Source organism: Geotrypetes seraphini, chromosome 1 (assembly GCF_902459505.1).
Source record: "Geotrypetes seraphini chromosome 1, aGeoSer1.1, whole genome shotgun sequence".
Classification (NCBI taxonomy): domain Eukaryota; kingdom Metazoa; phylum Chordata; class Amphibia; order Gymnophiona; family Dermophiidae; genus Geotrypetes; species Geotrypetes seraphini.
In genome coordinates, this window is record NC_047084.1 from 352,764,185 (window position 1) to 352,791,161 (window position 26,977).

Below are 26,977 nucleotides of genomic sequence, written 5' to 3' on the forward strand. Positions count from 1 at the left end.
TGAAACCCTCTAGGCCTCTACTATGGCATCTTATGCCAAAGCCTAGAAGACTTTTCAACAATGGTGTGCTAAAAATCACATGGAGCCTGAGAGAGCTCCCTTTTCAGTGATCTGGTTTTACTTCAGGTGGATCTAGAAACATGTCTAGCAGTGGCCTCCCTTACAGTTCAGGTTGCAGGCCTTTCATGTTTAGAGCGCACAGAGATGCTAGTTTGCTTACTGCTCATCCCGCTGTGTCCAGGTTTCTGGGAGGAGCACTTCATTTGCAACCTCCCTTGCATTTTTTTTTCCCTTCGGGGAATCTTAACATCATTCTGCAGGGCCTTGGAGAGGGCCATTCAAGCCACTGAAGGATGCTTCTCTTCTGGATATGACAGTCACGACTGCCTTTTTGGTCACCGTTGTCTCAGCACAGCATATTTTTTGGGGGGGGCCTCAGGCTCTTTCGTACAGGGCATCCTTTATCCGTTTTCTGGACATGGTAGTTTTCTCCATATTGTACCTTCCTTCCTTTCTACCAAAAGTAGTTTCTGCCTTCCATGTCTGCTTTTCTTTCCGTAGGCTCAGAGCGAAAGGATCGGATCTTGCATAAGTTGGCTGTCGGGGGAGTCTTGCTCCACTGTTTGGAGAGGACTAATGTTTTCTAGCTGTCTGATCGCCTATTTATCCTGACTGCTGCGCCTTGCCGTGATTGGCCAACGGCCAAGGTTTTGATCACTCAGTGGATTTGACTGGCCATTTCTGTGTCTTCCAGTGTATACGGCAAGCAGCCACTCGACTGGAAGTTTGGCTGCATTGTGGGCGGAGTCTCACGCAATTCATCATGATGAACTTTGCAGGGTGGCTACTTGGTCCTCTCTTCATTCTTTTACCTGGTTTTCACCAAGTGGATGTGGTGATTAGTTCTGATGCCACTTTTTGGGTCCTTGGTGTTGAGGGCAGGCTCTTCTGTCCTTCCCTAGATATTACCATTGCTTTGGTATGTCACCTAGCATATGGAATCCGGAAGGGACATAACAGAATGGAAGATTAGGTTTATACCTTCGATAATCTTCTGTTAGTCCCTGTAGGATTCCATACGACCCGCCCTCTCTATGTACACTAAATTGTTTGGAATAGCCTGCTTCTTTCTGCCTTGATTCGCCCTACAGGCTTGAATGCTTTCCAGCCAGTCGACAGATCCTGTGGGGAATTTTCTGTGAGCATTACCGAAGGTCTTTCTTGGGGTGCCCATTGCACACAGCAGGTTATTTCAACATTGTTCCTCATTGTTTCTGCGTTGCCTTTGTGCCTATTTATCACTTGTTAATATTTTGCAGAGCAAATCAGTTCAAGAATTACTTAAGTTGATGGGGACCCTCCCCGTACCCTTTTGTCATGGATTTGTCCAGGTAGGTTGCTTGGCTTTGACACTTGAACATCTCTGATCTTCCCCTGTCCAAATGTTCCCTCTTTTCTCCTCCCCTTCTCTCCCTTGCCTCTCTTCGCTCCTCTCACTTCTCTTTGTAAGTCGCCTTGAGCCTGCTTAGGTATGCGCAACACAGAAATAGAAGATTAGATTAAATTTGTTTGCTAGCTCTCAGGCTAAGGGGGGTGGAGCATGTGCTCAGAAAAGTTTGTGGATTGAACACCTAAGGCTCCTTTTACGAAGCCGCAGTAGTGGTTTAACGCTCGCTAAACTGCTGGCTATGCTAGCTGCTACCGCCTCCTCTTGAGCAGGCAGTAGTTTTTTGGCTAGCATGGGGGTTAGCATGTGATTAAAAGTCGTGCGCTCTAAAGCCGCTGATGCAGCTTCGTAAAAAGAGCCCCTAGTGTATGGAATCCTATAGGGACTAACAGAAGACTATCGAAGGTATAATCCTAATCTTCCATTATGCCTCATATTATCTAGTAATTTTGACACCTTATTCATATAACCATTTAATTTTATTTTGTTTCAGAAATCTGAAATTCTTGAAAAGAATGAAGCCCTAGAAAAAGCTGCATCCCTTAATACTGAGCTACAGACAACAAAAGACGTGCTCTGCCAAACCAGACATGAGCTCAAAGACAGAACAAGGGACCTGGAAAAAGCTGAAAAAAACATTACTGATTTGACATCTCGTATAGAAGAAATGAGAACCTGTGGGAGAGATAGAGAGGTAATATAGGGGACTTTTAGGAACATAGTAAAGCATTTCCTTTGCTGTTTTAGAGAAGTAAGATCATCTAAAACAGTTTTCTTCAACTGCAGGTCCGTGGACTGGTGCCAGTCCGCAGAAAATTTCTGACGGTCCACGCAGGGCTAGTGAGATCGACAACCTGCATTTTTCTGCTGGTCTGAGGCAAGATTGATGAGCTGCAATTTCCTGCCGGTCCGCACAGGGCTGGCAAATCATGGGGAGCCTCTGACAGTAGCTTTCTCCCCTCCAAGCAGCTCTCTGTACTTGCCAGCGCAGCAATTCATTAAGGCAGCCTTAAGGCTTTTTCTGAATTGCAGCCATCTCTGATGGATGCAACTTCCTCTTTCCTCAGATGTGGCGCAACCCATCAAAGGACCCAAGACTGCCTTAGTGAATTGCTGCGCTTGCAAGAACGGAGAGCTGCTGGGAGGGGAGAAAGCCACTGTTGGAATCTGGGAAGCTGCTGGACAAGGGAAAAAAAGGGACAGCTGCTACTGGACCTGGAGGTAGGGAGAAGGAGCGATGCTGCTGGGAGGGGAGGAGGGAAAGGAGGCTTGGAAGCTGCTGGACTAGGGAACAGCTGCTACTGACCTGGAGGGAGGGAGAAGGAGAGATGCTGCTGGGAGGAGAGTAGGGAAAGGAGTCTGGGAAGCTGCTGGACAACCAAAGCAATTATTTTCCTAGTTAAGGATGGTCTCTCCTTTTCCTATCCTATAATAATAAAATCCGTTCCTGTTTAGATAGTTACTTCTATTAAATTTCTTGGTGTTATCTTTGATGGAAAATTCTCGTTCCATGAACAAATAAGTTCATTAGTCAAGAAATGTTTCTAACGCCTCCGAATGATTAGATCACTCGTCACTTTATTAGATCAATCTTCATTAAATACTCTTATTCATTCGCTTGTCATTTCATGTTTAGACTACAGCAATGCATTATATAAAGGAATCACTAGGAAAGAAATAAAACGACTTTAAATTATTCAAAATACTGCCATTAAAATTATTTCAAAAGCTCAAAAATTCGATTATGTCACACCTCTTTTGATCAACGCCCATTGGCTTCCCATAGATCATCGAATTTCCTATAAAATAATGTTACTGACATATAAGACTATAACTTCCGGCCAACCTGATTTCATCAACAGGTTATTAATCCCCCACACCCTCCATCATACATTACGTTCATCTAATCAAAACCTGCTATCCATTCCCTCTTTAAGACACATTAACACTATGCGCACTAATATCTTCTCTGTTACGGCCCCTACTATCTGGAACTCAACACCAAATTATATAAGAGAAATTTCATCACTTGATAAATTTAAAAGTAACCTGAAGGCCTTTCTTTTTAAAGACACATTTGGTGTATAACAGTCCTTTTAAGGATGGCAATGGAAACTTGTTCCTTGCCATTTTTTAATCATTTTAGCCTATTTTACTATTTATTTTTTGTTCCCCTCCCTTTTGTTTTGACCCTTCTCCCTCTGTTTCTCATTATACAAATGTATTTCTGCCCTTCTCCATTTTGTATCGGTATGTTAATGTTTGTCTGTGCATTTGATTGTAATATTAATTGTAATTTATTTTTAACTCATGCCCTTTTTATTTTTTTGTTTTTATATTATGTAAAACCACTTTGAATTTTGATAAGGCGGTATATCAAATTTTTTAATAAACCTGAAACCTGAAAATAAAGGGACAGCTGCTACTGGACCTGGAGGGATGGAGAAGGAGAGATGCTGCTGGGAGGGGAGGAGGGGAAGGGAAGAGAGTTACTGTTGAACAGAAGGAGGAGGGAAGGGAGAAGGAAAAAAAGAATGAAACAGCTGGCAGGGAGATTAGAAGAGAAGAAGGGGAGAGACAGGAATGAGAAAGTAGAAAGATTGATGATGGGAAGGGGGGTCAGCAGAGAAATAAGCAGAGAGGGACAAAGATGCTAGATCTGGTGTAGGAGAGATAAAAATGAAGATAGCAGTGAAGCTGGAATGAATCATGTAAAAAGAAGAGAGGGGGCACAGGCTGGATGGAAAGGGGAGAGGGGCATAGAAAGAAGACAGATACCATATGGAAGGGGGAGAGGGCAGACAGTGGATGGAAGGGGCTGATGCTGGATTGAAGAGACAGAGAGGGCAGACGCTGGAAGGAAGAGAGTGAAAAGAAGATGAAAGCAGAAACCAGAATCAAAAGGTAGAAAAAATTATATTATTTCTGTTTTGTGATTAGAATATATCAGATTTGAAATATATATCCTTCTAGAGCTGGGGTTAGACATAACTGGGGACTGCAGTGCTTCTTTAGCTTCCAGCTGGCTTAGGATTCTGTATAACCAGGGGGCAGTTGCCCTAGTTGCACTCCTAACACTAGTCTTGTCTTGTGTGACTGCGGTATTCTGTTAGCATGATATTTCTGTGTAGTATTCTGTAATAATTTGGTTTATTCAGTTTTCTTGATAGTGGAGGGGATATATATGAAGGGGAGGGGAGACAGGGGTTTTGTTGATCCTTGCTCTGTATTATTTGTATTTATAAAATGACAATTATACAGAATATTGTTTATTTTTATACTTTAATAAAATACATTCAATATAAAATCATAACTGAGGCTTGTGCAGATGGGATCAGAAGGTTTGCAGGTACCAAGCTCACGGAAACCAGGTTTTTAAATTTCAGTCCTAGTAGTTTGCCGGTCCACAAAATAATTCTTTTATTTCCGCTGGTCCATAGGTGTAAAAAGGTTGAAGAATACTGATCTAAAAGACAATAGAACCTCGAAGTATTGGGCCCAACCCGACCATGTGCCTCAGGCCGCGCCCCCAGGTGGGACCTAAGGCTCCAGGGCCTATTCTGATTGGCCCACGCGCCTTAGGCCCCACCAGTAGGCGGAGCTTTGGGACGGATGGGCCAATCCGGCCTCATTCCGTCGTTGGCTGCCTGCCGGACAGGCGGGTTTGGCTCCCGTCTGTCCGGCCAACTACCAAAGGTACGGGGAAGGGGGGTGGTGGTGTCGTGGGGGTCGGCCAGGGGGGTCGCGGGTCGGCTGGGGGAGCGGTCGGAGGTTCTTGGGGGGGGCGGTCGTTGGAGGGAGGGGGGTTTGCGTCGAGGGCAGGAGGGCCTGGGATCCCTCCTGCCCGTAATGTAGTGCGGGGGGGGGGGGGTAGGGGGTCGCCGTGGCCAGGAGGGTTTGGGCTCCCTTCTGGCCCGATATTGTCGGGGAGTCGGCGGTCCTTCGGGGTGGGGGTGCGAGTGGTCCTGCCGGGGGGGGTGGATGTATCGGACGTCGGGGGGGGCATCAGGCTTTCAGGATGGGGACAAACCTTCAAGGGGGTGAACGGAGAGTCGGGACAGCGCACGGAGAGGCGGGGCAGTGCACGGAAAGTCAGGGAGGGTGAACGGATAGTCGGGACAGCGCACGGAGAGTCGGGGAGGGCGAAAGGAGAGTCGGGGTGGCCAGAGGAGAGTCGGGGCGGGCGAAAGGACAGTCGGGCTGCATGCGCATTATACCCGTGAGCGAGGTATACAAAAGTTTTTGTACATAAAATCGTGGTTTCTGCGCGCTATACCCGTGTGCGCGTTTTACACGGGTGCGCGTTATCTGCGTGAAAATACGGTAATACCAAGCCTTTATTTACAATTCCTTTTTTGTATGGTTATTAATCAAACAAGAAAAATGTTCCTACCATTTTTTTAAATCAAAGTTTGTCTATTGGAATTTCAAAGTGTTACAATGCAATATACAACAAGAAAAAAAAGACATTATAACAACAAAGTTATAGAACAGTGTTAGACACAGATTTCTTAAGAACAATTGCCAGTGTTAGAAAAAAAGGATATAAGCTTGCCACAGAGGAAAAAAAAAACCACCTCATAGTAACAACTTTTTCAGGTACATCAGAAGTAGAAAGCCTGTGAGAGAATCCATGGGACCATTCAATCATCAAGGAGAAAACTTACAAAAATTATCAGCTCATTCATAATAGTTCATACCAGTCCTTTTCTCTTTCTGAGGGAAAGAGAGCTTTTGCCCTTCCCCACAACACCTGTCTTGCACAGGACAGAAAAACAAAACAAAATCCAAAATCCTTTCCTGCACTCCAAGCAAAAGAAAAGAAAACAACTTCACTGTTGGATTCACCCACAATGCTAGGCCCTTGCTAAGGCAAGCAGAATCGGGCCTTGATGCCATTTTCCTGGACTGGGTAGGCTGACCCAATTATTTCAATAGCCCGCCAGCCTGCCCAAAGTCATGCACTGGATTTCTTTGCACAATTTAGCCATTTCCCTGATCTTTCTCAGGCAAAGAGAAAAAAATAGTACCCTTAACGAGTTTGAGCTTTTCTCTCATAACACAGAGACAAACAGTAGAGAAGAAAAAAAAAACCCCACATGAAGGAAAAACCTTTCCTAATTTCCAAAAGCAAAATTAAAAGCTTCCACTTGCTTTTAAAGAGTCCTGCTCAGTTCCTCCCAAACAGACATACTCTGGTGCTTTGAACTCACATTTTAGCCAAGGAAAAAATAAACAAACAGCAGCAGCAACTTTTCCCTTTATAAACCAGAAACTCTGACTTGCTTTAAGAGCTGTGCTGCAGTCCATGGCATCTGGAAATTGCAGTGGCAAAGGAACATTTTTCCAGTCCATCTGGAAAGTCTTCACCCAGTGACTTTCTCTCAGCTGTTTTCAGCTTATGATATCTCCTACAACATCTCCTCCCTCTCTGCCTGCACTCTGCTGGAGAAAAAGGGCTCTGAGGTCTTACACCCCTCCCAGTTGCTCAGATGAAAGCACCAGAGGATTGTTAGCTTGTAGCCAAGGCATTTTTCTGTCTGTTCTTAAAGGGACAGGCTTAAAAGGTGCACCACATATCTGTTTACCTTTTAAAGCCTGCACTGCTCTAACTTTGGGAGTAGAACTAAAATGCTCCAGATCTTGGTCTGCATCCTGCATTTCTATGTCAGAGAAGCGCAGCAAGGGGTCTATCTATCTATCTATCTATCTATAGATATAGATATATACTAGCTTTATAGCCCGTTACATTCACGGCTGCTAGAATATATGTGTGTGTCTGTCTTTATTTCTTTCTCTCTCTGTCTCCTTAGCCGCTTTCTATATTTCTGTCTTTCTTTTGGCTGTCCACCACCACCCCCTTGCGTGTTCCCCATGTCCATTTTCCCTTCTTTTTACCTCCCCTGTGTCCACCACCACCCCTTCACTGCTCCCCCTGTCCACCAGCACTTCTTCCTGCTCCCTCTGTCCAGCAGTAGGCCTCCCTTCTTCCCCCCCTGTCCATTAGCACCTCTTCCTGCTCCCCCTGTCCATGGGAGTTAGTACAGGCCTAATCTCTGCCGTTCTCCCCGGAGTTTGTTCTTTACTCGGATAGAGAGTCCTTAACCCCCCCTTCACTTCCCACGGGCCCGACTACGAACCTGGTGATTCCAGCAGCGTGTGCAGCAGTCTTCACTGCCCTGATTTACTCTGGCACGTCTCTGATGACATCATCAGAGACGTGGCAGAGCAAATCAGGGCAATAGAAGGGCCCGAAGCAGCGTGTGAAGGCTGCTGCACACGCTGCTTGAATCGCCAGGTTTGTAGTCGGGTCCGCGGGAAGTGAAGGGAAGGGGGCAGCGGCAAAGGACTCGGACTCCTCTGGTCTGTCACAGAGGCCGGCCTGGCTCCATTTCTCGGTTTGTCCTGGAGAGGGGGGAGGGCAGGAGGTGCTCTAAGTGTAAGGGAGACGGGAGAGGAGCCACCGCCGCCGCTGTGAACTTTAAAATAAGGGAGCCAGAGCCGACAAAACCACACATCACCTTGCGGACTGCGAGAGAAGGAGCGTTAGCCACGGACCTACGGATCACGGATCAGGGATCACAGATCACGCTGGTATGAGTGCGCATGCACAGCAAGTGTTTTATTATATAGGATATATATATATATATATAACTTTTTGGTTGATGAACAGTGAGGAAGGTAGGGTCGGATGCCTTGGTTTGGCCCTGGCTGGCTCATGAGCTCCTGTATGATGTTCTCTCCATGATCGCTGGTCGGTCAGGTCCTCTGCTGGATAGCAATGCATCCTGGCCTGGTGATTCTAGTAGCTTCAGACTGGCCTCGGCACTCATGGTATGTGAATTTCATCTGTCATCTGTGGGACTGAGAAATTCCGACCCCCTCTTCATTGATATCTTCTCAGTCAGGTGCCGGTGCCTATGGAAATACCACGACACTTTGGTCTTATGGCATGGCTCTTGAGTGCTCGGTTTGGAGGAAGCACAGTTTTTCAGATGTAGTTATCTCAATTTTTTTTTTTTGCACTCGATGAAACCCTCTACTATGGCATCTTATGCCAAAGCCTAGAAGACTTTTCAACAATGGTGTGCTAAGAATCACATGGAGCCTGAGAGAGCTCCCTTTTCAGTGATCTGGTTTTACTTCAGGTGGATCTAGAAACATGTCTAGCAGTGGCCTCCCTTACAGTTCAGGTTGCAGGCCTTTCATGTTTAGAGCGCACAGAGATGCTAGTTTGCTTACTGCTCATCCCGCTGTGTCCAGGTTTCTGGGAGGAGCACTTCATTTGCAACCTCCCTTGCATTTTTTTTTCCCTTCGGGGAATCTTAACATCATTCTGCAGGGCCTTGGAGAGGGCCATTCAAGCCACTGAAGGATGCTTCTCTTCTGGATATGACAGTCACGACTGCCTCTTTGGTCACCGTTGTCTCAGCACAGCATATTTTTGGGGGGGGGCCTCAGGCTCTTTCGTACAGGGCATCCTTTATCCGTTTTCTGGACATGGTAGTTTTCTCCATATTGTACCTTCCTTCCTTTCTACCAAAAGTAGTTTCTGCCTTCCATGTCTGCTTTTCTTTCCGTAGGCTCAGAGCGAAAGGATCGGATCTTGCATAAGTTGGCTGTCGGGGGAGTCTTGCTCCACTGTTTGGAGAGGACTAATGTTTTCTAGCTGTCTGATCGCCTATTTATCCTGACTGCTGCGCCTTGCCGTGATTGGCCAATGGCCAAGGTTTTGATCACTCAGTGGATTTGAATGGCCATTTCTGTGTCTTCCAGTGTATACGGCAAGCAGCCACTCGACTGGAAGTTTGGCTGCATTGTGGGCGGAGTCTCACGCAATTCATCATGATGAACTTTGCAGGGTGGCTACTTGGTCCTCTCTTCATTCTTTTACCTGGTTTTCACCAAGTGGATGTGGTGATTAGTTCTGATGCCACTTTTTGGGTCCTTGGTGTTGAGGGCAGGCTCTTCTGTCCTTCCCTAGATATTACCATTGCTTTGGTATGTCACCTAGCATATGGAATCCGGAAGGGACATAACAGAATGGAAGATTAGGTTTATACCTTCGATAATCTTCTGTTAGTCCCTGTAGGATTCCATACGACCCGCCCTCTCTATGTACACTAAATTGTTTGGAATAGCCTGCTTCTTTCTGCCTTGATTCGCCCTACAGGCTTGAATGCTTTCCAGCCAGTCGACAGATCCTGTGGGGAATTTTCTGTGAGTATGTTGCTGGGGACCTTCCCCGTACACCTTTGTCATGGATTTGTCCAGGTAGGTTGCTTGGCTTTGACACTTGAACATCTCTGATCTTCCCCTGTCCAAATGTTCCCTCTTTTCTCTTCCCCTTCTCTCCCTTGCCTCTCTTCGCTCCTCTTACTTCTCTTTGTAAGTCGCCTTGAGCCTACTTAGGTATGCGCAACACAGAAATAGAAGATTAGATTAAATTTGTTTGTTAGTTCTCAGGCTAAGGGGGTGGAGCATGTGCTCAGAAAAGTTTGTGGATTTCTGCAACTCCCGGATTGCGGATTGGGATTGAACACCTAAGGCTCCTTTTACGAAGCCGCAGTAGCATTTTAACATGCGCTAAACTGCTGGCTGTGCTAGCTGCTACCGCCTCCTCTTGAGCAGGCGGTAGTTTTTCGCCTAGCACAGTGGTTAGTGTGTGATTAAAAGTTGTGCGCGCTAAAGCCGCTGATGCAGCTTCGTAAAAAGAGCCCCTTGTGTATGGAATCCTACAGGGACTAACAGAAGACTATCGAAGGTATAATCCTAATTTTCCATTATGCCTCATATTATCTAGTATTTTTGATACCTTATTCATATAACCATTTAATTTTATTTTGTTTCAGAAATCTGAAATTCTTGAAAAGAATGAAGCCCTAGAAAAAGCTGCATCCCTTACTACTGAGCTACAGACAACAAAAGACGTGCTCTGCCAAACCAGACATGAGCTCAAAGACAGAACAATCGACCTGGACAAAGCTGAAAAAACCATTGCTGATTTGACATCTCGTATAGAAGAAATGAGAACCTGTGGGAGAGATAAAGAGGTAATATAGGGGACTTTTAGGAACATAGTAAAGCAATTCCTTTGCTGTTTTGGAGAAGTAAGATAATCTAAAACAGTTTTCTTCAAGTGCTGGTCCGTGGATCGGTGCCAGTCCGCAGAAAATTTCTGCCGGTCCACGCAGGGCTGGAGAGATCAACAAGCTGCAATTTTCTGCTGGTCCGCAGCGAGATTGATGAGCTGCAATTGCCTGCCGGTCCGCACAGGGCCGGTGAGATCATGGGGAGCCTCCGACAGTAGCTTTCTCCCCTCCAATCAGCTCTTTGTACTTGCTAGCGCAGCGATTCACTAAGGCAGCCTTAAGGCTTTTTCTGAGTCGCAGCCATCTCTGATGATGCAACTTCCTCTTTCCTCAGATGTGGCGCAACCCATCAAAGGACCCAAGACTGCCTTAGTGAATTGCTGCGCTGGCAAGAATGGAGAGCTGTTTTGAGGGGAGAAAGCCACTGTTGGAGTCTGGGGAGCTGCTGGACAAGGGAAAAAAAGGGACAGCTGCTACTGGACCTGGAGGTAGGGAGAAGGAGAGATGCTGCTGGGAGGGGAGGAGGGAAAGGAGGCTTGGAAGTTGCTGGACTAGGGAACAGCTGCTACTGACCTGGAGGGAGGGAGAAGGAGAGATGCTGCTGGGAGGAGAGTAGGGAAAGGAGTCTGGGAAGCTGCTGGACAACCAAAGCAATTATTTTCCCAGTTAAGGATGGTCTCTCCTTTTCCTACCCTATAATAATAAAATCAGTTCCTGTTCAGATAGTTACTTCTATTAAACTTCTTGGTGTTATCTTCAATGGAAAATTCTCATTCCATGAACAAATAAGTTCAGTAGTCAAGAAATGTTTTTACTGCCTCCGAATGATTAGATCACTTGTCACTTTAGTAGATCAATCTTCATTAAATACTCTTATTCATTCGCTAGTCATTTCATGTTTAGACTACAGCAATGCATTATATAAAGGAATCACTAAGAAAGAAAGAAAACGTCTTCAAATTATTCAAAATACTGCCATTAAAATTATTTCAAAAGCTCAAAAATTCGATCATGTCACACCTCTTTTGATCAACGCCCATTGGCTTCCCATAGATCATCGAATTTCCTATAAAATAATGTTACTGACATATAAGACTATAACTTCCGGCCAACCTGATTTCATCAACAGGTTATTAATCCCCCACACCCTCCACCGTACATTATGTTCATCTAATCAAAACCTGCTATCCATTCCCTCTTTAAGACACATTAACAATATGCGCACTAATATCTTCTCTGTTACGGCCCCCTACTATCTGGAACTCAACACCAAATTATATAAGAGAAATTTAATCACTTGATAAATTTAAAAGTAACTTGAAGGCCTTTCTTTTGAAAGACGCATTTGGAGTATAACAGTCCTTTTAAGGATGGCAATGGAAACTTTTTCCTTGCCATTTTTTAATCATTTTAACCTATTTTACAAAGTACTAGACTATTTATTTTTTGTTCCCCTCCCTTTTGTTTTGACCCTTCTCCCTCTCTTTCTCATTATACAAATGTATTTCTACCCTTCTCCGGTATGTTAATGTTAATGTTTATCTGTGCGTTTGATTGTTTGTAATATTAACTGTAATTTATTTTTAACTCATGCCCTTTTTATTTTTTTGTTTTTATATTATGTAAAACCTCTTTGAATTTTGATAAGGCGGTATATCAAATTTTTAAATAAACCTGAAACCTGAAAATAAAGGGACAGCTGCTACTTGACCTGGAGGGATGGAGAAGGAGAGATACTGCTGGGAGGGGAGGAGGGGAAGGGAAGAGAGTTACTGTTGGACAGAAGGAGGGGGGAAGGGAGAAGGAAAAAAAGAATGAAACAGCTGGCAGGGAGATTAGAGGAGAGGAAGGGGGGAGACAGGAATGAGAAAGTAGAAAGATTGATGATGGGAAGGGGGGTCAGCAGAGAAATAAGCAGAAAGGGACAAAGATGCTAGATCTGGTGTAGGAGAGATAAAAATGAAGATAGCAGTGAAGCTGGAATGAATCATGTAAAAAGAGGAGAGGGGGCGCAGGCTGGATGGAAAGGGGAGAGGGGCATAGAAAGAAGACAGATATCATATGGAAGGGGGAGAGGGCAGACAGTGGATGGAAGAGGCAGATGCTGGATTGAAGAGACAGAGAAGGCAGACGCTGGAAGGAAGAGAATGAAAAGAAGATGAAAGCAGAAACCAGAATCAAAAGGTAGAAAAAATTATATTATTTCTGTTTTGTGATTAGAATATATATTTGTGATTTGAAATATATATCCTGCTAGAGCTGGGGTTAGACATAACTGGGGACTGCAGTGCTTCTTTAGTTTCCAGCTGGTTTAGGGTTCTGTATGACCAGGGGGCAGTTGCCCTAGTTGCACTCCTAACACTAGTCTTGTCTTGTGTGACTGCGGTATTCTGTTAGCATGATATTTCTGTGTAGCATTCTGTAATAATTTGGTCTATTCAGTTATCTTGATAGTAGAGGGGATATATATGAAGGGGAGGGGAGACAGGGGTTTTGTTGATCCTTGCTCTGTATTATTTGTATTTATAAAATGACAATTGTACAGAATATTGTTTCTTTTTATACTTTAATAAAATACATTCAATATAAAATCATAACTGAGGCTTGTGCAGATGGGATCAGATGGTTTGCGAGGACCAAGCTCGCGGAATTGGGATTTTTAAATTTCAGTCCTAGTAGTTTGCTGGTCCACAAAATAATTATTTTATTTCCGCTGGTCCATAGGTGTGAAAAGGTTGAAGAACACTGATCTAAAAGACAATAGAACCTTGAAGTAGTAGGAAGCGATTGTTTAACTAGGAGTTCCCTTCTAGCCTCTCTTCCCATCCCCTACCTTTTTTCTATGCCTTCTTTCAGCTGGCCCTGTAATCAATTATCACTATTAACAGCGGGATCTGGATAGCCCCTACTACCGCCCATACACCCACTCCCTCACCCCTATACCTTGTCCCAATAACTGATACCAAACACAAAATTTGGAATATAGCCGCAGCTCAATTTATTAATCAAAACAGCAATTAAATTAATTTGCATAAATTAACATCCTTAACACAGTAACATCAATATAACAAGATCTGCCAGCTCCTCCCGAGCTACCCGGTGTAACCATAAATAAATTGCCCCCGACCCCGCCATGAACAGCAAGAGTCTGAGGGGTGGCATGACCTCATGCCCCTTTAACCAGGTCAGTAGACCCCAAGGCATGGCTCCCAGCCAGCCCCCCGCTCATCGCCAGATGAGCCTCAGCACCCAGTAGCTCGGGATACCCGCCAACCCGAGCTACCAAGGCCACCACTAAAGGGCGGGTGGGCGGGGAAAAAGCCGCCCTGGAGGACCCTGAAAAAACCGAGTCCTCCAAGGTCCCGGCTTTAAGACCTCCTCAGGTGCCGCCCACTCTTCCCTTTTACCCAATCATGCGCCAGCTTCTTGGCGCGTGTCTGCCCCTTGCTAAACTTAACTTTTCCTATTCCAAATCCTCCCTCTGCTACACCAGCATCGCGGGCGACATAGGGCTTCCAGCCCCGTGTTACCCTTCGCCCATCGAGAAAGGTAACACGGGGCTGGAAGCCCTATGTCGCCCGCGATGCTGGTGTAGCAGAGGGAGGATTTGGAATAGGAAAAGTTAAGTTTAGCGAGGGGCAGACACGCGCCAAGAAGCTGGCGCATGATTGGGTAAAAGAGAGGCTAGAAGGAAACTCCTAGTTAGACGGACTTCCGGGCTACTCTTAACAGTGGGATCTGGATAGCCCCTACTACCGCCCATACACCCACCCTCTCACCCCTATACCTTGTCCCAATAACTGATACCAGACACAAAATTTGGAATATAGCTGCAGCTCAATTTATTAATCAAAACAGCAATTCAATTAATTTGCATAAATTAACATCCTTAACACAGTAACATCAATATAACAAGATCTGCCAGCTCCTCCCGAGCTACCCGGTATAACCATCAATAAATTGCCCCCGGCCCAGCCATGAACAGCAAGAGTCTGAGGGGTGGCATGACCTCATGCCCCTTTAACCAGGTCAGTAGACCCCAAGGCACGATTCCCAGCCGGCCCTCCGCTCATCGCCAGATGAGCCCCAGCACCCACTAGCTCGGGAGACCCGCCACAGGACTGTAATTCATACAGGCCCCCCCCCCCCCCAATAAATGGAGCTGCAACTATCACCGTGATGCAAGGACTCTTTCACAACCCGATGCAAAATCATTGAGCAGAAGATCCCATCCTACCGCTGACAAATGAACCCCGTCTCTATGAAATAAACCAGCACAAGAAACATCCACCCACTCATGTAATAACTGCATCCCTCCCTGACCCATTACCCACTTACCCACCTGCCGATTAAGCTTCGCCAACCCCCGTGTCCAGCGACGAGACGCCAAACAACGAGGGCGCGGTACAATATCAGACCAAACCAACAACACCCCAGGGAACCAATCCAGCACCACCCTCAAGTTGTCCTTAATGATGTTTACCAAGTCCTTCCCCGAACATGCATCAACATCATTCCCTCCTAAATGAATTAGAAGCATGTCAGGATGTCGTGGCTGAGATCTCAGGTATTCCATCAACAACAGCAGCTGACTCCATCGCATCCCGCGTTGACCCCACCAGGAAACATGGAGACCCCGATGACCCAACCCAAGATGGCCAGGACGAATAACAGCACGTTCAGCCGCCCAGTGAACAAAAGAGTGACCAACAATCCAAGGGAATAACAGCGGCCACTGGAAGCTGAAAGAAAAACAACAACAACTAACTACCAGAAATACATGACCCTTCCTCCCCCCACCGTTACCGAGCCCCCCACCTAACGCCCGACATCGAGCCGGAACCTCCCCGACGAATATATCCCCGGAAGGCATCTGAAACCCAATGACCCAACCGCTGAATACCCTCCCTTGACATACCGGCCATGCTAGCACTCGTGGTTGCTCCGATTCTGAAGGAATGAGTCCCATATGCTGCCGGGTCCTCACCACAGCGCACCAAGGCCAAACGTAAAACTGCCTGAAATTGATAACGCATAAGAGGAGAGCCCCTTGTGTGCACAAACAAAATGGAACCCCCCTCTAGACAAACCGCAAGATAGGACCGCAAACGAGTAAACGGACATGAACGACAGTCGGACACCGAATGCAGAACTACCCATTGCCCAGCAGCACACTGATCAGTATTGGAACTAACAATGTGAAGCCGCACGGTCGAGCCCTGGAATCTAACATGCTGAACCAAAAGCCCACGAGGGCCGAGGTGTGACGCTGGACAAACCAACAACTCACTAACTCGCAAAGTCCCAAAAAACGCTGTGGCAAATGCAGCCTGAAACAAACAGGCCTCGTACGGCGAACTGGCAACCTCCAACAAAGCATCAAGCAAGTGGAGAAGCAGCTCATGCGTGATCGGCAACTGGGAATCCAGGGGACTAGGGTGAACACGACTCATAGCTCTAAGCATGTGCTGAACGAAAAAGCCAGAAACCGGGCAAGCCCAGCCTAAGGCTCTACAAAAGAATGCAAAACCCGCTAGCGCCCGAGGACAACTCCCTGAGATACCCAAGCTTGAAATGATGACAACATGAAATCCGCCAATGAGGATTTGGCCACATCACCCGGGCACCAGCCCCTATCGGCCAAAAAAGCCGCCACTGACCGAAAACCCGCATTATAGTGCGACCACATGAAAGCAGCTACAGACAGTCGGAGCATCTCCCAGATTCCTTCCTGACCAGGTTCCATAAATGTGCTGGCATCGTCGAACCTTCTGCTCGTGCTTCTGGCGCCAACCAACGAAACTGCAAAAAATTAAAACGAGACAAGGCATCAGCGATACCATTTTGCAAACCTGGAACATGTCGTGCCTGTACGTACAAATTTAGCCACAAGCAGCGCAATACAAACTCACGCATCAGTGAATTCACCGCCAAACATCGGGCTGCATGCCTATTCACCACCTCAACCACTCCCAAATTGTCACACCAAAACACTACCCGCCGATTGCGCAAAACATCCGCCCACAACTCACAGGCAACCACTAGGTGGAACAATTCCAATAAGGTAATGTTTCTAGTAAGACCAGAATGTACCCACTCATCTGGCCATCGCTCAGCACACCAAGCGCCACCGCAGAACAGCCCAAAACCTACTCCACCGGCTGCATCGGAATACAGCTCCAAATCTAGACTGGACACATCGGGCGCCTGCATGGGAACCGTCCCATTGAAATCACGCAGCAAAAGGGCCCACATACGTAGATCAGCTCGCACCCCTGCCGAGAGACACAGAAAATGCCTCCGATCACGCACTCCTGAAGTAGCAGCAGCCAATCTACGAGAAAAAGCCCGACCCATAGGCAGCACATGACAAGCGAAGTTAAGGGATCCCAACAAGGACTGAACCAAATGCAAAGTCGATTTGGAGACCGAAAGCACCTGCTTAGTAAGCGCAAGCAACTGTCGCGCCTTCGCCTCCGGAAGACGAGTAACCATGGCCACCGCATCTAATTCAAACCCTAAAAACAGAAGGGAGGAAACCTGGCCCTCCGACTTGTCAACAGCTAACGGAACACCAAAATCTGCTGCTAGTTCCTCAAAAGCCCCTTTAATCGCGCACAATCCGCACTGTCACCCGCATCAACGAACAAAAAATCATCCAAATAGTGGACCACCGAAGCTACGCCCACCTGCTGAGCCAACACCCAGTGCAGGAATGAACTGAACTTTTCAAAATACGCACAGCCCATCGGCAAACATCGATCATAAAAAAATAAGAACCTTCGAAACGAAAACCTAATAACGGAAAGGACTGTGGATGGATCGGCAACAACTGAACGCCGATTCGATATCCACCTTTGCCAACAGCGCCCCCCGCCCAGCCTCAACAATGTGTCGCAACGCACTGTCCAAGGATGCATAACGCACGGAACAAAGGTCCCGCGGAATACCTTCATTAATCGAGTGACCCAGAGGTCGAGACAAATTATGGATAAGACGAAACTGACCAGGCACCTTCTTAGGGATCACAGCCAACGGAGATATAATCATCTGTGAAAAAGGAGGCTCCCGAAAAGGCCCTGCAATACGTCCCAAGCGCAGTTCCTCAAACAACTTGTCCCGAACAATACCACGTAACTGGGAAACCGAAGAAGCATTTTGAACCCTCCCCCCAACCATTGGCCCATGAAAAGGTATCACAAATCTAGATGTAAAACCTGATTCTAAGAAGACAGCCGTCTCACGAGAACCGAACCTACCAAGCCAATATCGCATAGCCGCAATACGTATCGGAGTCGGCAACGACATACAATGATCACTTCCCGGCACCCATTGCGGCGAGTCCACTCCGCGTAGGACACTTAAGGGCCGAATGTGTCTGGCTGCATATGGAGCAGGCATGCTGAAACTTACAGTCAGTAAAGGAGCAAGTGGATTTGTTAAATTTCCAACAAACGTCGGAACTCGCTGTCGCCTCTCCCCTGACACCCCCCCCCCCCGCGCGAAATGGCCGACCACCACCTGCAGGACCAATACCTGCCCGCCCTATCGGGCCTGCCAGAGGCTTGGAAGCCATATGGGTAAGCCACAAATTAACGTCCTGGGTGCCCCAGGACATAAACCTGTTTTCTTCCATTTTGTCCCGAAACGCCTCATCATAATTTAACCAGGTCCAACCTCCAAACCGCTAATATGCGTCAAGTATCGAATCAGCATAAGACAGCAATAAGCCATACTCTTGGGGGTTAGCACGCCCCCAAACGCTGGGCAACCTCAAAAAGGCCCGCATCCAATTAATAATAGACCGTGCCACCGGAAAAGATTTAACCTCTTTCCTATCCCGTTTCGATTTTTTATGACCCCGCCTATGAGCCCTGCCCTCCATAAGGCGAAAAATATCCAAACACGACCGCCTGAGAATTTTATGACGCAAATCCCTAGGCACCTTCTCCCAAAGCTCCGTAAGAGCCACCAACGCATGAGCACCACGTACTCCCACAGAAGAAACTGCACTGTCGCCTCCCACGGAAGTCTCTACCCCTCCCACTCGACCTGTGGATGAAGACGACGAAGCGGACGAAGACAACGAGGAAGACCCCGATGATGAGGATGACGACTCCCGTCGCTGGCGCCTATGTCTACCCTTCCGACCGCGAGTCTTCCCATCAAGAGCAACCTGAGCAGGCGCTACATTACCCTGAGAAGAAGACGATCCAGGATCTCCAGCCTCCCTGCAGAGGCGCCGCTGGCAGCAGTCCCCGCCGTCGTAGAAGGTCCAGAAGCCGAAGCTGAGACACCACGAACAGCAACCCCTGGCAAAGATGACGAAAGCAGTGTGGTCCCGTAGTGCCACCGCCAGAAACCACAATACCCCCGAGCGCCAAACTGCGCTCCGAACCGGCACATCCAGGCCTCTCCGACACCCCAGCTCCTCTGACATCCATGGTCCAGCATCTCGCCCTCCAGGGAAAAATGAAGTGACCTGTGGAGACCAAGCAAAAAGAGAGGCAGGACCAGGCAAAACCCCCCCTGACATACCCATGAGGACTCCCCAACCAGAACCTTAGCTGCCACCGGGCATAAAACTCATGGCTACCGGACCAGCAGGACTTTCCCCCCAGTGGGAAGCGGAAGGCCCCAATCCACTGACCAAAGACCCTTGCCCCCAAAAAGAGGAACCCCAACCCGGACTCCACCCCCCAGGGAAAACACTTGACCATGTCCCAGAGGACCCCCAGCAGGAACAGACCCAAAACCCAGGCAATCCATTCCCCTCCCCAAACCAACAACACCAGGAGACCCACTGGTCTCCAAACCGCCCATAACCTGAGGCATGCTGGCAGCAGCCTCCACCAGGAATGTCCCAGTACCAACCTCCACACCCGGGAGAACAGCTATATTGGAATCCGCTGCCTCAGACACCCCCCTACTCAGAACACTCGGCACAGCAGGGTCAGAACACGATGCATCAGGTAAAGAAACCGTTGCAGACGCCCCGCCCACGCACGAGGCAGTCGAGCTGTGGCCTGCTGAAACAGCCCTACCAGAGCCGTTCGACGAACCTGTCCTGCGCCCTGCCTTACCCGCTGAAATTACCGCTGCAGATCCACCCCCCCAGGTCCCCACCGTGCCAGCAACTCCAAGAGCCGACACCTTTGAACAGCGCACCGGCCGAACCTACTTCTCCCCTAGGCTCCGACCCATCTGTTGAACCGGCTCCTCGGCGAATGAGTCGCCCGCTAGCAGAGAAATCTCTGCTACATCCGTCCCATCTCCTTCCTGGATCGCGCCGCCAGACTCCATCACCGCCAACTGCCACAAACAGAAAACCGTTGATAAAGCCGCCCTGTAGTTTGCCGGTCCACAAAATAATTCTTTTATTTCCGCTGGTCCATAGGTGTAAAAAGGTTGAAGAATACTGATCTAAAAGACAATAGAACCTCGAAGTAGTAGGAAGCGATTGTTTAACTAGGAGTTCCCTTCTAGCCTCTCTTCCCATCCCCTACCTTTTTTCTATGCCTTTTTTCAGCTGGCCCTGTAATCAATTATCACTATGAACATCTGATCTTTTTAATTTTAAGTACCACAGATCCAACTTCTTGATTCATGTCTTTCTATATTCAGACAATAAGATAGCAAACGTGGATGTTTGGCATATGATTTTTTAAAAAGTTAGGTGTCTTGAGTCCTAGACCTTTACAGTGACAAAGTTTCTAGGTCAGAGGGATCACTTGGGTCTTTCTACTCTATGAGCTGAACACTAATACCAAGTCTTTATTTACAATTCCTTTTTTGTATGGTTATTAATCAAACAAGAAAAATGTTCCTACCATTTTTTAAAATCAAAGTTTGTCTATTGGAATTTCAAAGTGTTACAATGCAATATACAACAAGAAAAAAAAGACATTATAACAACAAAGTTATAGAACAGAGTTAGACACAGATTTCTTAAGAACAATTGCCAGTGTTAGAAAAAAAGGATATAAACTTGCCACAGAGGAAAAAAAAAAAACCCACCTCTTAGTAACAACTTTTTAAGGTACATCAGAAGTAGAAAGCCTGTGAGAGAATCCATGGGACCATTCAATCATCAAGGAGAAAACTTACAAAAATTATCAGCTCATTCATAATAGTTCATACCAGTCCTTTTCTCTTTCTGAGGGAAAGAGAGCTTTTGCCCTTCCCCACAACACCTGTCTTGCACAGGACAGAAAAACAAAACAAAATCCAAAATCCTTTCCTGCACTCCAAGCAAAAGAAAAGAAAACAACTTCACTGTTGGATTCACCCACAATGCTAGGCCCTTGCTAAGGCAAGCAGAATCGGGCCTTGATGCCATTTTCCTGGACTAGGTAGGCTGACCCAATTATTTCAATAGCCCGCCAGCCTGCTCAAAGTCATGCACTGGATTTCTTTGCACAATTTAGCCATTTCCCTGATCTTTATCAGGCAAAGAGAAAAAAATAGTACCCTTAATGAGTTTGGGCTTTTCTCTCATAACCAGAGACAAACAGTAGAGAAGAAAAAAAAAAACCCCACATGAAGGAAAAACCTTTCCTAATTTCCAAAAGCAAAATTAAAAGCTTCCACTTGCTTTTAAAGAGTCCTGCTCAGTTCCTCCCAAACAGACATTCTCTGGTGCCTTGAGCTCACATTTTAGCCAAGGAAAAAATAAACAAACAGCAGCAGCAACTTTTCCCTTTATAAACCAGAAACTCTGACTTGCTTTAAGAGCTTTGCTGCAGTCCATGGCATCTGGAAATTGCAGTAGCAAAGGAACATTTTTCCAGTCCATCTGGAAAGTCTTCACCCAGTGACTTTCTCTCAGCTGTTTTCAGCTTATGATATCTCCTACAACATCTCCTCCCTCTCTGCCTGCACTCTGCTGGAGAAAAAGGGCTCTGAGGTCTTACACCCCTCCCTGTTGCTCAGGTGAAAGCACCAGAGGATTGTTAGCTTGTAACCAAGGCATTTTTCTGTCTGTTCTTAAAGGGACAGGCTTAAAAGGTGCACCACATGTTTGTTTACCTTTTAAAGCTTGCACCTCTCTAACTTTGGGAGTAGAACTAAAATGCTCCACATCATGGTCTGCATCCTGCATTTCTATGTCAGAGAAGCGCAGCAGGGGGTCTATCTATCTATCTATCTATCTATCTATCTATCTATCTATATACACTAGCTTTATAGCCCGTTACATTAACGGCTGCTAGAATATATGTGTGTGTCTGTCTTCATTTCTTTCTCTCTCTGTCTCCTTAGCTGCTTTCTATATTTTTGTCTTTCTTTCTTTTGGCTGTCCACCACCACCCCTTGCATGTTCCCCATGTCCATTCTCCCTTCTTTTTACCTCCCCTGTGTCCACCACCACCCCTTCACTGCTCCCCTTATCCAGCAGCAGCCCTTCTCCCTTTGTTTTACCTCCCCCCTGTCCATCAGCACCTCTTCCTGCTCCCTCTGTTCAGCAGTAGGCCTCCCTTCTTTCCCCCTCCCCTATCCATCAGCACCTCTTCCTGCTCCCCCTGTCCATGGGAGTTAGTACAGGCCCGATCTCTGCGTTCTCCCCAGAGTTTGTTGTTTACTCGGATAGAAAGTCTTGCCGCCCCCCTTCACTTCCCGCGGGCCCGACTACAAATCTGGTGATTCCAGCAGCGTGTGCAGCAGTCTTCACACACTGCTTCGGGTCCTTCTACTGCCCTGATTTACTCTGGCACGTCCCTGATGACATCATCAGAGACGCGGCATAGCAAATCAGGAAGAAGATTTTCGGGCACAGGACATGCTGATGCCGGTGATGCCGTTGCGGAGGGTTCGGGTGGGTTGGGGGATCTCAGGTGGCAGCGGGGGGTGCCCGATGGCGGCGGGGAGGGGGTGCATGATGGTGGCGGGGGGGTGCCAGATCGCGGGGGGAGGGTGCCGGTTCTCGGGGGGGGGGGGCGCTCGTACAGCGAGGCAAGCTAGGTTTACGAGGCACCAAATTTGCGAATGTTTTGCTCGTCTTGCAAAACACTCGCAAACCGGTGCACTCGTAAACCGAGGTACCACTTTATGTATATATATATATATATATATATATATATATATATATATATAGAGGGAGCAGTGTATATATAGATAGATATAGATATAGATAGATAGATATATATAGATATATACATATATATACATACATACACTGCTCCCTCAATATTCGCGGGGGTTAGGGGCAGAGCCGGCCCGCGAATGTTGAAAATTTGTGAATAACCTTTTGGCTGGCTCTGACCCATCTCCGCCTTCCCCCCGGCATCCCAGACATTACCTGGTGGTCTAGCGGGTTTTCGTGGCAGGAACGATCTTCCTACGCTCCTGCCCTATGCAGATCATTGAGACTACGACGGGAACTCCCCGCAGCCATTTTGTCTCAGTGATCTGCACGGGGCAGGAGCGTGGGAAGATTGCTCCTGCCCCAAAAGCCCGCTAGACCACCAGGTAAGGTCCAGGATGCCAGGGGGGAAGGCAGAAGGGAGGCGGGGAGGTCTGGAATGCAGTGTTTCCTGTTCCCCCCCCCAAATTGCGAAGTGTGTGTATGTGTATATATATATCTGATATAATAAAACCCTTAGCACGCATGCGCACTTCAATCTCCGTGCGGCCGTGATCTGTTGCTCTGTACCCCCGCATGCACATTAGGAGCCTGTGGTGGTGTGTAACACGTGCGGCGGTTTCCCCAGCAACGTTCCTGCCCCAAGAGAAAAGATGGCTACGGGAACAAAGCCTCGGCAGCCAGCCAGGCTCTCCCCTTCCCCCCGCCGGCTTCATCTTTAACCGAAGGCAGCGACAAACTCCAAAACCTCAACGCTGCCATACTGACCTGCTGCCTCGCTGGGGGGCCCGAACTCGGTAACCGAGGGCCCCTGCTGCCGAGACGGGCACGGAATAGAAAGCATAGTGTCGGATTCGGCGTTACTGCTTTTTGGCCTCCTCCTCCATTGCTGAAGCCTGGCCCCAGTCTATCACTCCCACGGAGCTGTGCGGTTGCGGGGCATTTGCTAGGCCGGCCCACTTTCATAATGCGAGGCGGGCCAGCCTAGCAAAAGCCCTGAGGCTGCCAGGCCTAGCGGATGCTGGACAGGGAGCAGGGAAGGCAGAAGGGGTACTACTGGACAGGGGGGAGGTAAAAGTAAGGGAGAAGGGCTACTGCTGTATAGGGGAAGCAGGGAAGGGATGTTGCTGGACAGGGGGAAAGGAAAAGGAAGGGAAAAGGGCTGCTGCTGGACATGGGGAGCAGGGAAGGGATGCTGCTGGACAGGGAGGAGATAAAAGGAAGGGAGAAGGGCTACTGCTGGACAGGGGGAGCAGGGAAGGGGTGCTGCTAGACAGGGGAGAGGTAAAAGAAAGGGAGAAGGGAAGACAGACAAGGGAGAGAGACAGAAAAAAAGACAGACAGACAGGGGGCCAGGGAATGAGACAGAAAGAAAGACAGACATAAAGAAAGGGGGCAGGGAGAGAGAAAGAAAGACAGACATAAAGAAAGAAAGAAATGCCTAAGTCTACACATCTATTCTAGCACCTGTTAATGTAACGAGCTAAAAAAACTAGTGTATATATATAGATATAGATATATATAGTCTAGTTCAGTGTTTCAGTGTTCTTCAACTACCAGTCCATAGGGCCAGCACATGCATTGTGCCTGAGACAGTGTTCTTTAACCGCGGTGCGATCGATGCGGCTTTATCTTCTGGTCGGCTCCCTCTTCATCACTGCCGAAGCCTTCTCTGTCAAGACAGGAACTCCCCGCAGTCATTTTTTCTCAGTGATCTGCACGGGGCAGGAGCGTAGGAAGATCTCTCCTGCCCTGAAAGCCTGCTAGACCATCAGGTAAGGTCCAGGACGCTAGGAGGGAAGGCGGGGAAGTCCGGAATGCAGCGTTTCCTGTTTTCCTCCCAAATTGCGAAGTGTGTGTGTGTGTGTGTGTGTGTGTATATATATATATATATATATATATATATATATATATATATATATATATCCGCTATAATAAAACCCTTAGCACGCATGCGCACTTCAATCTCCGTGCAGCCATGATCCCTGATCCTTGGCTCCGTGCCCCCACATGCACATTAAGAGCCTGTGGTAGTTTGCGATGCGTGCGGCGGTTTCCCTAGCAACGTTCCTGCTCCAAGAGGAAAGAAACAAAGCCTCGCCAGGCTCTCCCCCTCCCCCCGCTGGCTTCATCTTTAACCAAATTTCTGGGAGCCAGTCAAAAAGCCGCTCAGCGTCAAGCAGGAGCACCAAAGTGTGCTTGTGCTCGTTGCCGCTGAGCGGCAGAAGAAAACGCATCCCATGGCTCCCGCTACCCACCGGGTTAGCAGCAGGCAGGAGCATGAAAAGCTTGCTCCTGCCTGCTACACCTCTGGACCACCAGGGCTAAATTTGGGGGGGAGGCCACTGCTCCTGTAGCCACCCACGATCTGACGCCTATGTAATGGGGACCATGGGGACTTCAGTAGCCCACTTGAGATAGAGGAGATGTGCAAGGCTGTGACATGATCATTTGTCAACACGTTCACATCCCATTACTAGCTTAAGCAAAATTCCCAACATGACAACCAGCTTGGTCAAATAGTCCTGCAGAATCTGTTCTGTGTCTAGAATCTGACTACACTCTCTAGGCCCATTTTTTTCTTCTGTTCTAAGCTGCACCTTCACACCAGCATGTTTTATTTCTCAGTTTGATTGCTGTACAAGCTTCAAAGTTTCAAGTTTATATTGTCCTAGCCTTTTTGTTTTCAGTGAGCCTAGTAGCTAGGAATTCCCAGCTATGAAAATATAATGGGGTACTTGTGCTTGGAGAAAGTGAAGTTACTTCTCTGTAGCAGGTGTTCGAGGGCAGCAGGTCAAATATTTTCATACACTCCCACCTCCTCTTAGAAACTTGGAAACTATAAGCTATATTATGAGATTTAGGGACTTGTGCTCACACATCAGGTGGGAAGGCACCTACACATGCACGGTACAGTGCTGCTGGAAGCTTTCCCATAAATTTTTGCAAGCTAGTTCTGTGCCATGTTCTGATGGATGACGTTGCCCAGCTGTGAGAATGTTTGGCCTGCTGTCCTTGGAAAACAGCTGCTAAGGTACGGTAAGTAACTTCACTTTATCCATCCAAGGGTTTACATACAGTTCATCTCCCATCTAGTAATTTTCTGTGTACCCAGTTTTTGTTTATAAATACTCATCTGCTTTTGATATTCCTTATATCACTCATCAAAAATAATCTGATCTTCAGTTCTTTAATAGACTCTAACTTATTATGCAGCTCATTTTATTTCTCCAAAATAATCTTAAATAAGTTAATTCTTAACCTGAAACAAGAAATCCAAACTGACAGACAAAGAATGTCTGTGATGGAGGAAAGAATCTGTCAGTTGGAAACTTTCACACAAAAGTGTGAAGAGGAAAAGAAAAATGTAACAGCCTTAAAAAATCAACTAATTGATATGGAGAATCGAGGAAAAAGAAAGAATATTAGAATCCTTGGCTTAGCTGAAAATATTGAAGGAGAAAACCCTATACAGTTCTTGGAAAATCTTTTGCCTAAACTGCTGCAGCTGAATTCTAAATGGCCGTTGGAGATAGAACGTGCCCACAGAATCCCCACAAGAAAACAAACAAACCAGACAGCTCCTAGACCTCTGATCTTCAAAGTATTAAGATACCAACAAGCATTTGAGATCTTAAAAGTGGCAAAAGCAAATAAAAACCTAAACTATAAAGGATCTAAACTGATTTTTGTTCCTGACTTTGCTAAAGATACTGCAAATATAAGGAAACAATTCCTTACATTCAGACAACAATTAAAAGAAAAGGGCTACATGTATGGTCTTTACTATCCGTCTACAATGAGAATTTCTACAGGAAATAAATCTATGTATTTTCAAGATCCTGCTAAACTGAAAGAATTTTTGACACAAGAAGAACCAATGTCTACATAATAAAGCAGAATAAAGCAAATTTATCTAATGAAAATAGATGGAAATAAAGAAAGAAAAAAGAAGAGGAACTAATGTCTACATATAATCAGAATAAAATGGAAGTTTCATCTGAAGAAAGGATATAGAAAATGCAAGATAAAATAAGAATGACAATTTTTGATTCAAATTTTATTACAATATATTGAATTTTATGACTTAAATTAATTTTTGATTTTATTCCATCCATTTAAAAAAAAAAAATTTTTTATAATTTTTGATTCAATTATTATTAATATATTGGATGTTATGATAAATTTACATTATAATTGAATTGAATACTATTATAGAATTATTGCATATATATTTAATACTGCTATTATTAATTGGAAAAAAAAAAAAAATTATTTTAGATTTGATTAAATGAATATGGAAATTATTATAACATAGATATTTAATTCCTATACATATTAGGTTATTATAAATGATGA

At 46.5% G+C, this 26,977-nt stretch overlaps 1 protein-coding gene across 23 annotated transcripts in view; it reads left to right on the plus strand.

The window, feature by feature from the left end:
• CCDC158 (coiled-coil domain containing 158) overlaps positions 1 to 26,977 on the plus strand; it is a 1,147,529-nt gene that overhangs the window by 566,181 nt on the left and 554,371 nt on the right. For all 23 annotated transcript variants that reach the window (XR_004536446.1, XR_004536447.1, XM_033914104.1 and 20 more), the window contains 2 exons: positions 1,941 to 2,141; positions 10,300 to 10,500. Coding sequence is in view for 21 of the 23 variants with exons in the window: in XM_033914104.1 (XP_033769995.1) it covers positions 1,941 to 2,141; positions 10,300 to 10,500 (402 nt within the window). In the remaining 2 variants the exon portion in view is untranslated. The remainder of the gene's footprint in view (positions 1 to 1,940; positions 2,142 to 10,299; positions 10,501 to 26,977) is intronic.